The sequence below is a fragment of the Camelus ferus genome, chromosome 21 (genome assembly GCF_009834535.1).
Source record: "Camelus ferus isolate YT-003-E chromosome 21, BCGSAC_Cfer_1.0, whole genome shotgun sequence".
In the NCBI taxonomy this organism is placed as follows: Eukaryota; Metazoa; Chordata; class Mammalia; order Artiodactyla; family Camelidae; genus Camelus; species Camelus ferus.
The window spans coordinates 8820135-8833637 of NC_045716.1; the positions used below are offsets into that span (position 1 = coordinate 8820135).

The 13503-nt window shown below is 33.4% G+C and overlaps 1 protein-coding gene across 2 annotated transcripts in view; it reads right to left on the bottom strand.

Annotated features, from left to right (window-relative positions):
• The window catches only part of RABGAP1L (RAB GTPase activating protein 1 like), a 563059-nt gene that overhangs the window by 495606 nt on the left and 53950 nt on the right, over positions 1 to 13503 (bottom strand). For both annotated transcript variants that reach the window (XM_032463693.1, XM_032463694.1), the window contains exons 2-4: positions 11946 to 12116; positions 10265 to 10457; positions 2157 to 2367 (exon numbers count right to left, since the gene is read on the bottom strand). In XM_032463693.1, the coding sequence (XP_032319584.1) occupies positions 2157 to 2367; positions 10265 to 10457; positions 11946 to 12083 (542 nt within the window). In that variant the 5' untranslated portion in view covers positions 12084 to 12116. The remainder of the gene's footprint in view (positions 1 to 2156; positions 2368 to 10264; positions 10458 to 11945; positions 12117 to 13503) is intronic.

The window sequence follows — 13503 nt, forward strand, 5'->3', positions numbered from 1 at the left end:
AAAAAAAACAGCACAGGCCATCCCTGGAGAGTTCATTTCTATTTAAATAAAGCAGCACCCATAAGTTTACCCAAGCCCCAGGTCATTATTCAACCAAAACCTCTTTTACCCTAAAAACGGTCAGAGTGGTACCAAAGATGAATGGAATTTAAGAGATAAAAGGAGTTTCTGGGATTTAGGAGCAAATATTTCTCTGACTTTTCCTGCACAAATCCTAAGCCTTACATTGATATAAAAACTAAAGACCACTTCAGGATCTCAAATTATGAAACTAAGGGATACCCACTAGGAATACAGTCAATTTGAAACACTAAGTTTCTGTTAAGGTATGTCTGGTACTTTGAAACTAAATAGATAACATTAAAAGACATTTTGATATTCTTAAGAGATTTCATACAAACAATATATCTACAAAACTCTTTGCTGAAAAACTCAAAGCATTTTTACCTAAACCTTGTAAACTTATATTGCAATTATTTTGGTACTCAGAACTTTTCTCACATTCTAAACTTTAGAGAATGAGGCAAATTAGAAAGGGATTTAAAAGAATAAATCAGCTTTAAGGGAGTATTACAGGTTCAGGACATATTCGACCTAAATTCCTAGACCTGGTTCACTTATTTGTTCATTCAGCAAATATTTACTAAAAACCTGCTATGGCCCAGATATTGCTCTAAACACTAAAGTTGTAGCAGGAAATAAATACCAATAACTTGCTCCTATGGGATTTATATTCTAGTGAGGGAGATAAATAAACAAACAAATATATAATTTAATATCAAGTTAAGGAAAAGTGCTATGAAGAAAAAAAAAGGCCCAGTAGAAAGAAAGAAGGATAGTTACGATACGATCAAAGGAGGTTTCTTTTAATAGTCTGGCAGTTTCTTACAAAACTAAATGTACTCAAACGATATGATCCAGCAATTACACTCCTTGGTATTTACTCAAATTTAAAGTAAAACTATGTCTACACAAAACCCTGCACACAGATGTTTACAGAAGCTTTACTCATAACTGCCAAAACTTGGATGCAAACAAGATGTCCTTCCACAGGTAAATGGATAAATAAACCGTGGTACATCCAGACAATGGCATATTATTCAGTACCAAAAAGAAATGAGCTATCAAGCCACAAAAATACATGTAGGAACTTTAAATGCCTATTATTAAGTAAAAGAAGCCAATATGAAAAGCCTACTTATTATTACACAATTCCAACTATATAACATACAGGAAAGGGCAAAACTATGGAGACAGTAAAAAGATCAGTGGTTGCCAGTGGTTGTGAGGAGGGACAGATAAATAGGCAGAATGTAGGATTCTTAGGACAGTGAAAGTACTCTGGATGATACTGCAAAGGCGGATGCACATCATTATGTATTTGTCCAAACCCATAGAACGTACAACACCAAGAGTGAGCCCCAACATAAACTAAGGGCGTTGGAAAATTATTACATAAGTTCACCAATCGTAACAAATGTACCACATGGAAGGGGATGCTGATGATGAGGGAAGTGCGTGTTTGGGCGGAGGTAGGGGGGTGCACATCTAGGATACAAGAAATCTCTGTACTTTCTACTCAGTTTTGCTGTGAACCTAAAACCTCTGATAAAAAATAAAGCCTATTAAGAAAAATAGGGAAAAGCAAAGGAGGTTTCTTTTGATAAACGGTTTCTTGAGTTGAAACTGAAAAAAAGTTTAAGAGCCCCTGGAAAACCAAGGAAAGCTTTTTTAGGCAAAGTAAAGCATAATCAGATTTATATGTAAATAAATTCAAAGTTCAGATGACATTATATATTATTTCTAATGAAGCATATGACAAGAAGCCATTTTGCTTCTTTCCTGTCTGACATAAAGAGCTTAAAATCTAGGGATCAACCTAGTTTTTGAACCACTGTTACATAACAAGGTAAAATACAAATTATGAGTATTTTTACAGTTATAATTACATTTATAACATTCTAAGCATAATTTTACAAATGCCCCTTGCAAATAAGGAGCACAGTCTAAACCTAAACATGTTTACTATGCACATCTACAGAGTAAAAATGAATTCACAGTTAAGTCCTAGGCCTCATCTATGATAAATATCATCACCACGACCCAAAAAGCTTCATACATGTCTAAGGGGGGTAAAAAAAAGGATTAGCGCTTACCTCACAGAACCTTCTGGAACATTTGGCACATACAGAGTAACAGGAAAGGGGTACTGACTGGAACATTTCATAGTTGCCATCGCCCGTAAAGCCTCCACTTCATTACGTGGGGAAGAAACCTTCATACATCCTAAGTAGGTCAGTTTGTTAAATAAAACACTATCTTCTTCAGCTATTCCACCTGGAGAAGATGGTCTATGTGTAGAAATTTCTGAAGAAAAAAAGAACGAAACACTCAAAAGTTAATGCAAAACTTCACAGTATCATTTCACCTGCTGCCCCCCAAAAAATGAAAAATTGCAAATAAAATTTAGGTCTCTGTTTTCATTTCATATAATGTTTATCTCACATCTTAACTTAGAGTTCTGGAACTAACCATTTTGCACTTCAAATCTCTCCAAGTATTATATTACTTAGCTATAACTTCTTTAGAGAAAAACAAGACAATTCTAAGCTTTATATTTTAAAAAATAAAAAATACGGAGGTCAAACGATATAATATAATAAGAAAAAACTAAAGTCAGTGTGAAATAGCCTAAAAATAAGGAGAATTAAATAAAACTAAAATCAGTTAAAAGTTTCTCCGGAAAAGATCCTGCACAGACAGCACCAAATTTATTAAGCAGCCTAACTTCCTAAGCAACAATCAACAATACGAAAATGTTCTATCACATACCAACACCAACAAAAGTCTAGCTCCTTATCTTGCTCCTTCCCAGCTTGCTGGCTTCCACAAACTAAGTAAGTATTCCAATGAAAATTTTTTTCCTCTAAATTATTGTTATTTTGATGAATTATCCTATGATTGCTTCCCACAATTCTCCTGTCCCAATTAATGAGTTTCTTTTAAACAAACAAACAAACAAAAAACTATTCACTTTAATTCTAAACACAGCATGCATGTATGTAACTGCATGCATGTAACATGCATGTATGTAACTAAGCACAGCATGCAAGTAACTATGGTTAGAGTATTAATCTGCATATGCCAAGAAGAATAAAGTTCTCCCTTTGCCACTCTCCCTATCTCCACCCAAAAACCCACATTCAGGTGGTCTCTACTCTTCCCCCATTACCCATATCCATGCTGCACAAAAGTATGCCTGTCTCACCCAAACTAGATCCTTGCAGCATGCTCAAATACTCATTACCATGATTATACTTACAGGATATTAATAAATAATAAACAAAAGCCATTCCCTACCTCCCCACTCCAGTTCCCAAATATTATACTAAACTATTATGCAACCTCACCACCTAGTTTTCTCTACTGAAAAACAAAAGCCATTCAAAATGAAGTACTTCATCTACCATGTTCTTCAATCACTAAAACATGTTTTTTCCATTTTCTAATCAGTTCAGTGTACTATATTTCAAAAGTGATAAATAAAAAACTGAAAATACATTTTAATGCTGAATGCCAACATGTTTAAATTTTATTATACACACACACACATATATATATAGAATGCATTTTTGTTAATTTAGCAAGTATACTCATGCAACAACAATTATTTGCAATATTCTATGGTAAAACCATGCTCAGTGATTGATGAACATGGTAGGATCAAGTAGCTCAAGTGGTCTAACATGTGTAATTGGAGTCCTACAAAAGGTAAGAGGAAAAAGTAGGGAAAAGGCTTTTTAAAGAAATAAATATTTTACAATCTGTGTAACTCACAGAGTCATGAAACTCTGTATGCTCCAAATACAAAAAAAGTAAATAAATGGATCCAAAAAAGACAGATGATAAAGTAGTAGACATGGCATTTAAAATAACTATTATAAATAAAAGAATTAAAGAAAAATACCCAAGAAAAGAAGGAGAAAAATGAAAGATAAAAAAGAACCAAAAGAAATTCTAGAGCTGAAAAATCCAAGATCTGAAATGAAATATTCCCTGGATGGACATAACAGCTAATCCTAACTTGCAGAAGAAAAGAAAAATGTTAAAGAAGTTCCTTAGGATAAAGGAAAATGATACCAGAGGGAAACAGAAGAGCACCAAAAGTTATAAAATATGAGAGAAAGACTTTTTTCCTTGCTGTTTAATTTAAAACACAACATACTATTTAAGGCAAAAAAAAATTAATACTTTGTAGAATTTGTAACATATGTACAAGTGAAGTGAATGACAAAAAAATCACAAAGTCTGCAAGAGAGAAAATGGAAGATCACCATGTACATGAAGTGGTATAATATTAATAAAACAGACTTGTTTAAAACTTGGCTTATAAACCCCAGAGCAACCACTAAAATAATAAAACAAAATTATGTAATGAATATGCCAGTAATGAAGATAAAATAGAATATTAAAAAATAATCCAAATTAAAAAATGAAAAAAAATAATAATCTAAAGGAACACAGGAAAAGGGGGGGCGAGGGGACAAAAATCGAATGGGACAAAGAGAAAACAAACAGCAAGAGAGAAGGTACACTTAGATTCAAACATATAAGAAGTTACATTAAATGTAAATGGTCAAAACAGGGCTCATTAGTTTTTTCTGTCAAGGGCCATATTATAACTATTTTAGGCTTTGTGGGCCAAGAGAAAAAAATCTAGGATATGAGGCAAGTATGAATATAAAAAGAGAGAAAACAACTTTCAAAAAAAATTTTTTTTTACAAATTTCAGAAAACTTAAGCACACTGAAATTTAAAATTCGTATAACTTTCATGTATTACAAAACAGGATTCTCCTTTTTGATCTGTTTTCAATCCTTTAAAAATATAAAAACAATTCTTCCTTACAAGTCATACTGAAAACAAGTAGTGGGTAGGACTTGGCCCATAGGAAGTAGTTTGCTGACCCCTGATCTAAACATACCAATTAAAGACAGTTCATCAAACTGGATTAAAAAAACCAAACTCAACAACAGGCTATGTATAAGAAATACACACCTTAAATAAAAGACACAAAAAGGAAGGAAGGAAGGAAGGAAGGAAGGAAGGAAGGAAGGAAGGAAGGAAGGAAGGAAGGAAAAGAAATAGCTGTATCAAGCAAACACTAATTATAAGAAAACCAGAGTGGCTATATTAATATTAGAATAATCAGATTTCAAAATAACAAATACTAACAGGAGAAAAAGAGATATTTCACATGATAAAAGGGTCAATTTGTCAGGAAAACGTAACTTAAAAAGTGATTATGCCCCTAATACCAGAGCCTGAAAATAACTGAAACAAAAATTGGCAAAACTGAAGATATTCAAACTTAACTAGTCAGGCTGAAGTAACAAGTCTGCTATAGCTTCGCCTATTAACCGAAAACATTGGGCAGAACATGAAAAGTAACTACCTGATTCTTTTTTAAAAAGCAAATAATAATAGATTGGAGAGAGCAGTCAAAACTTGAAGCACTACCAGTACAGTGTTGAATTCTCTTTTATATTTTTTCATCCTTTATATCCCTCATTAGACCTAAGAGCAGCCCAAATTGCAGAACTGTGAAATGAGCAAGAAAACTGAGAGAAATCCAGTCTTTCTAATTAAAGGACAGAAAAAAGGAGTCCTGGTAAATCAGAGAGTGTCTGGGGAATTATAACAATTTTTCTCTCTCCATCTCCTTTTTCCCTCCAAGTTCTACCACAAGGCCAGCCCCAGTGATGGAGCTGCACTATAATGGGCAGGGAGGGATGGGGGAGGGATGGAGTAGTGACACAAGCATCTAAAACTCAAAGAAACGAAACCTGTCTCCAATGGGTAGAACACCAAAGCGAAGGAGCTCCGCTCCTCTGGTCCAAAAAGGAGACAGAAACCTCTGCTATTTTTTTCTTTCTTTTCTCTCATCACTTTGTCCTAAATTTGACTTCAGGCATACAAGACCACACAACAGCACAAAGGAACAAAAACTCTAAGTGAGAAATTTGTCTCTTCTACTCAGGGGAAGAAGGAAAACAGGCCCCAAGAGCCAGAGAGTATGGGTGAAATCCTGAGGAAGAGAGTTGGAGAACATAATCCTCTAATTTTGTGTATGAACTAACACAAGTCTTGGGTTCACCACCATGCTGTACATGTTTGAAACAGATCAAAGAAGATAGAAAAGGCTTTGGAATTGACTAACTTTGGAATCAGAAAGCAAGAAAGAACATACAGTCTGGTGGTAACCAAGTGGACTGCTTGCTAAAATAAAATCAACATTCTTCAGAGGATTTTATCTGGAAAGAGAATCTCAAACATTCAGAAAATCTGGGAAACAATTCAGTTACTCAACCAACAAAACAACAGAAACAGAAACAGAAAATGGTGACCAATTCTCAAGGGAAAAAGCAATCAACATATACCAGTCTCAAAATTATGCAGTTGTTAGAATTATCAAAGACTTTAAAATTGGTATTATAACCATGCTCTATGATATATAGGTGAACACATCTGAAATGAATGAAAATATTGAAGTCTGCAGCAGAGAAACAGAAAACGTAAAAAGAACCAGGGTAAATTTAAGAACAGAAAAACAGGACATCTAAATTAAAATTTCACAGGATGGGCTGGGAACAATGGAGATAACAAAATAGTGAGTCAGTAAACTGGAATATAGGTCAATTATCTAAGTTGAAGATAGAAAATTTGATACATTGATAGGAAATTATCTAAATTGAAGAAGAGGGAAAAAAAGATTGCAAAACAGTGAAAAGAACCTTAGAAATTGTAGGACAATATGAAACTAATGCTTTTGTTGTCTGAGTCACAGGAAAAGAAGAGAAAAAGATTACTGCACCGCAAAAAAAAAAAAAATTCTAAAAAATGTCTGAAAATTCCTCAAGTTTCATGAAAGATATAAATTCACAGATTCAAGAATCTCAATGAACACCAACAAAGATAAATGTGAAGAAAACTATACCTATATAATTAAACTGCTGGAACACAAAAATATTGAAAAATATTGAAAGCAGACAGCAAAACAGCATGTTACAACTAAGGGAACGATAAATGATTCAAATGATTGCAGATTTCTCATGAGAAACTATGGAGAAGAGAAGACAGCAGAATAACATCTTTAAAGTACTCAAAGAAAACAACTATTCAAAGAATATTGCTCCATAAAAAGCCAGGGGTTAGATGCTTCAATGGAGATATAAACAATTATAATAGCTAGTGATCCTTTTAGTAACCTATTAGTGGCAAACACGTATCATCCTGGGCACCACCTAGACCCTAATCCCACCCACAACTACATGTATCGTAACAACAGCCTTCATGTAGACAAAACTCCTTATGACTAGTGGAGATCTTGAGTTATGCAGGCAAATAGCACAATATTTTTAGCAAGCCAACACTTTTAGATCTAGTAAAATCACACACCAACATAAGAAATTCATTTCCTCCTAAATATAAATTCAGTCCTATTTAAGTCATACTTTTAATTCCATCATTCCATCCTCAGCAGAAATATGCAAAGAGTACCAAAGAGCATGGGAGGAAAGACTCATCCATATATCTAAACAATCTTTTAGTACACTGCAGTAAATTAGCAAAGATTCCCTATACAGTTGAATTCAAGTAGCCAGAATATAAGTTCACCAAATGACAAAAAACCAACACATTATCATGACGTTTAAACAAAAGCTCCAGATTTATCTAATTTTATCATTGGCAAACTACATTCCTTTAATATTCAATTTGGCCCATTTAAATCTAGATACTTTCCAGACAGATCCCAATAACTGAAGTGCTGCGTGATTTTAAACCAACCACAACAACTCTGTTAACAAAAACTGTGTTGACTACAATTATGAAGAGGCAGCTGAAATGTCTTGTCTTAGTTCTTTCAGCCTGCTATGTAACAAAATACCACAGACTAGGTGGATTATAAATAACAGCCATTTATTTCTCACAGCTCTGGATGCTAGGAAGTCCAAGATCAAGTCTCTGGCAGATTCAGTGTCTAGTGAGAGACTGCCTTCTAGATTAGCATCTTTTCACTGTGTCCTCAATTGCAGAAGGGACAAGCTAACTCTCTGGAGTCTCTTTTAGGACATTAATCCCAATTATGAGGGCTTTGCCCTCAAGACCTAATCACCTCCCAAAGGCCCCACCTCCTAACATCATCACCTTGGAGGCTAGGATCTTAACATATGAATTTTGGGGAGAACACAAAACATATGACTTTTTATTGAAAATGAAAAAAACAATACATAACCAGAAAAGAATGCTAAAAACTTATTTGAAAAGCAAAGGAAATTCTTATCCACTGAGACCTTCAGTGAAAGTTACATTTTTTTAAAATGTATTTACCTAGTGTAATGGGTGTTGAGATCACAAAAAGGTACATAATACATGGTCCCTATCAAATAGGCTCAGAAATAAGAATATAATCTAAGCCACTGCAAAGGAGAATTGATTCCAACAACCTATCAGAGCTACATTAGAAGATAAAAGTATTGCTTCTTTTTTTTTTTTTTTTAATTTTTATTTTTAACTTTTTTTTTTTGGTGGGGGGAGGTTACTAGGTTTGTTTGTTTGTTTGTTTTTAATGGAGGCACTGGGGATTGAACCCAGTACCTCCTGCATGCTAAGCATATGCTCTACCACTGAGCAATACCCCATCCCCAGTATTGCTTCTTTTTGATTAATCTATTAACCAAGAAATAACTATGTATCAGTATGCTTTGGGTTTTGGGGGAGGGTTAAGGATTTAAGAAATTCAAAAGATAAAATAAAGCACGATGAATAATATAATCTCTCATGCTCCCTCAATCAAAAACTACAAAAATTAATACTTTGTAAGGTTTGTTTCCAATCCTGTATCTTTTCAAATCATATAGCTATAGATATAGATACATATCTTAAGTCCCCCTGAACTTAAATCTAGCCATAAATATGAATACACACTGAGACCAATGAGTCTTTACAGTGAATCATTAAACCGGGAGGTGTTTTGGGGGATCCCCAACACATTGCAAATTATCTTCTCCATTTAGCCATATTTATTATGGTACCTTTCTCATTCAGATGATTTAAGCTTTTATGTATCAAAATGCAACTATCTTTTCCTTTGTGATTTGGCTTTTCCTATCCTGACAATCACAAAAATATTTTATTTTCTTCTAACAGGTTTATTGTTCACATTTACATATTTGATTCACTAGGAATAAATTTGGGGCATAGTGTAAGTTAGGGCCGTCATGGCCCCATTGTGCAGCACTTTGGCCTGTAAGTACCCTACACCAACATTCACAACTGGATAGTGAATGCCTTAAATCAATCAGGATAGTCTCATCTCCTCTGTCAGAGTGACTTACTGAGGAGTCTGAAGGTAACCAAGGCCTCCACCTATCAGTTCACGTCATTCCCCTTGACCACTAGAAAATAGTTCAGTTGGTCTATTCAGAGTAAAGCTCACAACTTTTGCTCAATGGGTAGAAGATCAGAGCCCTTCTCTTTGCCACTAGGCATGAACAAATCACCTGGCCTTACTTATGAATTTCTGCTATCTACTTTGTGACCATAAAGGAGGCCAGTTAAGGAGAAAGATGGCAGGAGAAGACCAAAGTTGAGTAGTTTACAAAGAAATATTATCAGAGCCCAGATCAAACCAAACCTCCAGTGTTTAAACCAGCTGAAGTAGGGGCTGGTTTGGTTTTGTTTGGCTTTGCTTGCATCCAAAACCATTTTGATTTATAAGCTGGTATTCCTACTATACATCCTACTCATTCATGCAAGAATTTTTTTTTTATTACACTAAAGGAGTCGATACGCTATTTTACTTAGAATTTTCACAAATTTTAATTTGAAATAACTGTAGTCACACTGAGTAAAAAGGCACATCATATGAAAGAATGTGTCCATTACACTATTCTTTGATACTTAAGAATTTATTCATTTGTTCAGTAAGTATTTATTGAGGGCCTACTATATGCAAAGTACTGGGGGTAAAATGAAGACTCAGACATAGTCTCAGTTCTCAAAGAACATTGTACTTCTACCTGTAAAATCAGTCTCAAACAGATACATAAGAACCAAAGTGAGAACTCTCAACCAGAACTAAAAAGCTGGTGGCCTTGATCTTAGGAAATGAAGCTAATAAAATTTTCTAATTTTCATCTTAAAGTTTTCATTATCACTTTATCCCATTTCTCTTATGATTTCTAAGAATTCGATACAGTACCTGTATTTGACGGATCCAAAATTAACTGAAGAGATGGCTTATTTGTTTGGCTGGCTGAAACATCTCCAAATGAATGGTCTGAAATCTCACTGGAACTTGAACAATCAACAAGAAGGCTGCTTTGCCCTTTCTCAGAATCTCTCAAAATCTCTTCCATGGCTTTTTCCAATTGTTCATCACCATTAGAAACTATCTACAGACAAAGAAAGACAATTCTGTTTCAATCGTAATATGGTTCTGGACTTAATGAAAATACTTCATTTCTAGAATAAATTTAAACAATATAAACATTTAAATTTAAATATAGTTACTGAATACCAAGAATTTATACAGTTGTACCTAAGATAATTAAACATAATACAAAGTCCTGAATCATAAAATCAAATAAATTAGAGGATTATTACTTTCTGAAAAGGATTCTTCAGAAACACTTCAGGCAGTTTCCAACTATATCACATCTAAGATCTTATTTACAGAGACTTCCTTTTCTTGTTTTTTTCTTTTTATTTTTCAGTAACACATACTAAATACCAGGTAACTAAGTGTATGTTTTAAAGGGGAAAATGGATAAGTTTAAATAAATGGTGTGTAGTGTGATTACCATTTAAAACGGCATATTTTTTGCTATCATAGTATAAACTGATTTCTGATTTCTTCACAGATTTTGCTTGCTAGCTGCCAAAGAGTATTGCTAATTTTCTTACATTTAAGTTGACTCATCCTTTTCTTAAAAGCAAGTGAGACACAAAGCCTAAGTAAATAAATCATGCCTTAAATTAAACACATTAATATGAAAATACAGTTAAGTGAATTTAAATAGTTATTTATTTAAATAGATATTTGAATAAATTTAAAGAAATCCATTGATTATTTTAATAAAATTTTTATAAAACAATACCCTCAACACAATATAAAATGAGTACTCACCAATCTGATTTTTATAAAATTTTATTAGATTGACATCTTATTAGATTAATATACTAACATACCTTTGATGTCATAATTAATATTAAATAAAAATCATAAATAACATGTAGTATTTTTTACTAATTTTTCTGTTCTTATTTCTAGAAGATGGTTATGAAATTCTCATACATGTATACTTGGCTTTGTTTGGCTCTTTTTCTTTGAGTTAGAAAAGGAAACATAAAAATGAAAAAGAAAAAAGACTACATCCAAATAAAAACTCAACTGCTAAAATTACAAAACATATATTTAAAAAATATTCAGACAAGTCAAGTATTAAATCACATACAAGAATGTTACCAGCTAACTTAAAACATAAAAATCATAAAGTCTCTAAAGTGAAGATAAAACATAACTATGTATTTATATAATTTTTAAAACCCAACAGTAAGACAAAAATATCCAGATAAATTAAATGTATACAAGATTTAACCACTAAGTCTAACTTGACAATTACTCTTTCTCTTCTTTTTTCCCTTCTATTCCTTCTTTCTGAATTCTAAAGTAGGAGATAAACAACCAAAAGCAAAAAATTTTTAAAATATACAAACCAAATAATTAGTCTCTGTATAAACCATTCATCAATTCTATTCTCAATGTCAGGACTTAAGAAAAATCTTTGAATTTTATATATCTCCCGAGGTAAGTTATACCTAGTTTAAAAAAAAAAACCCATAATTTAAAATAATATCATTCGTAGCAAAGAAAAAAATACCTTCAGTTCAGGTTTTTCATCATCTTTTGTAGAAAGATCATCTGCATGCTGAGGAACCAAAACAAATTCTTCACTGTTCAGTGCAGTCACAGAATCCGATGACCCACTAACCTTCTGTAATGAAGCTCTGACCTCCATTTCAGTTCTGTAAACTTCTCTTCCCACATCCACCTGGTCAAAACCACAAGGATTAAGAACAAAAACTACTGAATAAAAACATGAACTATTAAGTACCTGATCAATCTTTGGCCTTTAAAAAATGGTTCATGCAAAACAGAATTCTGCTGGCTAGATTATCTCAAAGCTAGGGAGGCTCCCTTCTCGGACTGGGCCACATAATGGAAATGTACTCTCTTTACCCTGAGTTTCCAGACTAAAAGAACCATATTGTTCCCCGAAAACCAACACAAACCCACCCATATCTCAACTAAAATTTTGGATTACTACTGTTTGGCTCTCTCTCTGTATCTCCTAGAAATACTGGTTTTGATCTTTTTAATAAATAGAGGAAATAATTGAGCGTAATACTAGAAGTGTCTACAAATTCACACACACACAAATAAAAATATATTCACTGAAATTACTTTATAGTTAAATCTAAATGTCTGCAAAAACTTATCAAGACCAGCTATTGTACCTTAAAATATTTTTTCTGTCTCACTTTAGTTGACTGATTAACACAGAAATCAACACCCAAAGCCATGTATTTTTCTTTTCCATACACATTACGACTTACGTACAGGGAACAACAACAACAACAAAAACAGGTAGGGGACAAAAAAAGCTTTCACATTGCATTAACGTAGCAAACGATGTTTCAGTAATTAAATAGCAGCGTGGTTGGTTCTGTTTTCTGGATAGATCTCTACACCACAGAAACTCAACATCCTCTTATCACTTCCAGAAATTCAAATATTCACACAACTAATTTTAACTGAACACATGCACTATATAATAAGACACTACACTCAGCACTGGGGTCACATGAGTGAAGACACAAGCTGCCTCACCTCCCGGAGCTTGTATCTAGTGAAGAAGCAAGTGAGCAAATGAGGTAAACCGAAATTATTTTATAGGCTATGAAGAAAAACAAAAGAGGTTGATGCAAAAGATCAGCTGTAAGGATCATAGGAACAACTTTAAGTAAGGTGTTAGGAAGGACTCTCTGAAAGAGGAATATTTGAGCTGAAACCTGAAAGACAAAAAAGAACCATATATTAAACAATCTGCTCAGTAACCAAAGGGGTAATGTGACAGAGAGGCAGGACAAGTAGGCCGGTACTAAAGAACACAGGTCCTCGTAACCATGGTAAGTCTTCTGATCTGTGCCAAAAACTCCCCAGAAATGTTCTTTTTCTCTTTCTAATTAAGTTACTTTGTTCATTGCCTCATATAAATATGGCTGCAATATCTCATTTTGCCATTAGGTGACACTAACACCATTTCTTTTGGGGAAAAAAAAAATTACTTCTCCCTTCCAAGTTACACTTCAAAAAATTAATTACTTCCTAATGTTATCAAAAATCAAAGTTTCTAATAATATTAAAATAAATAATAC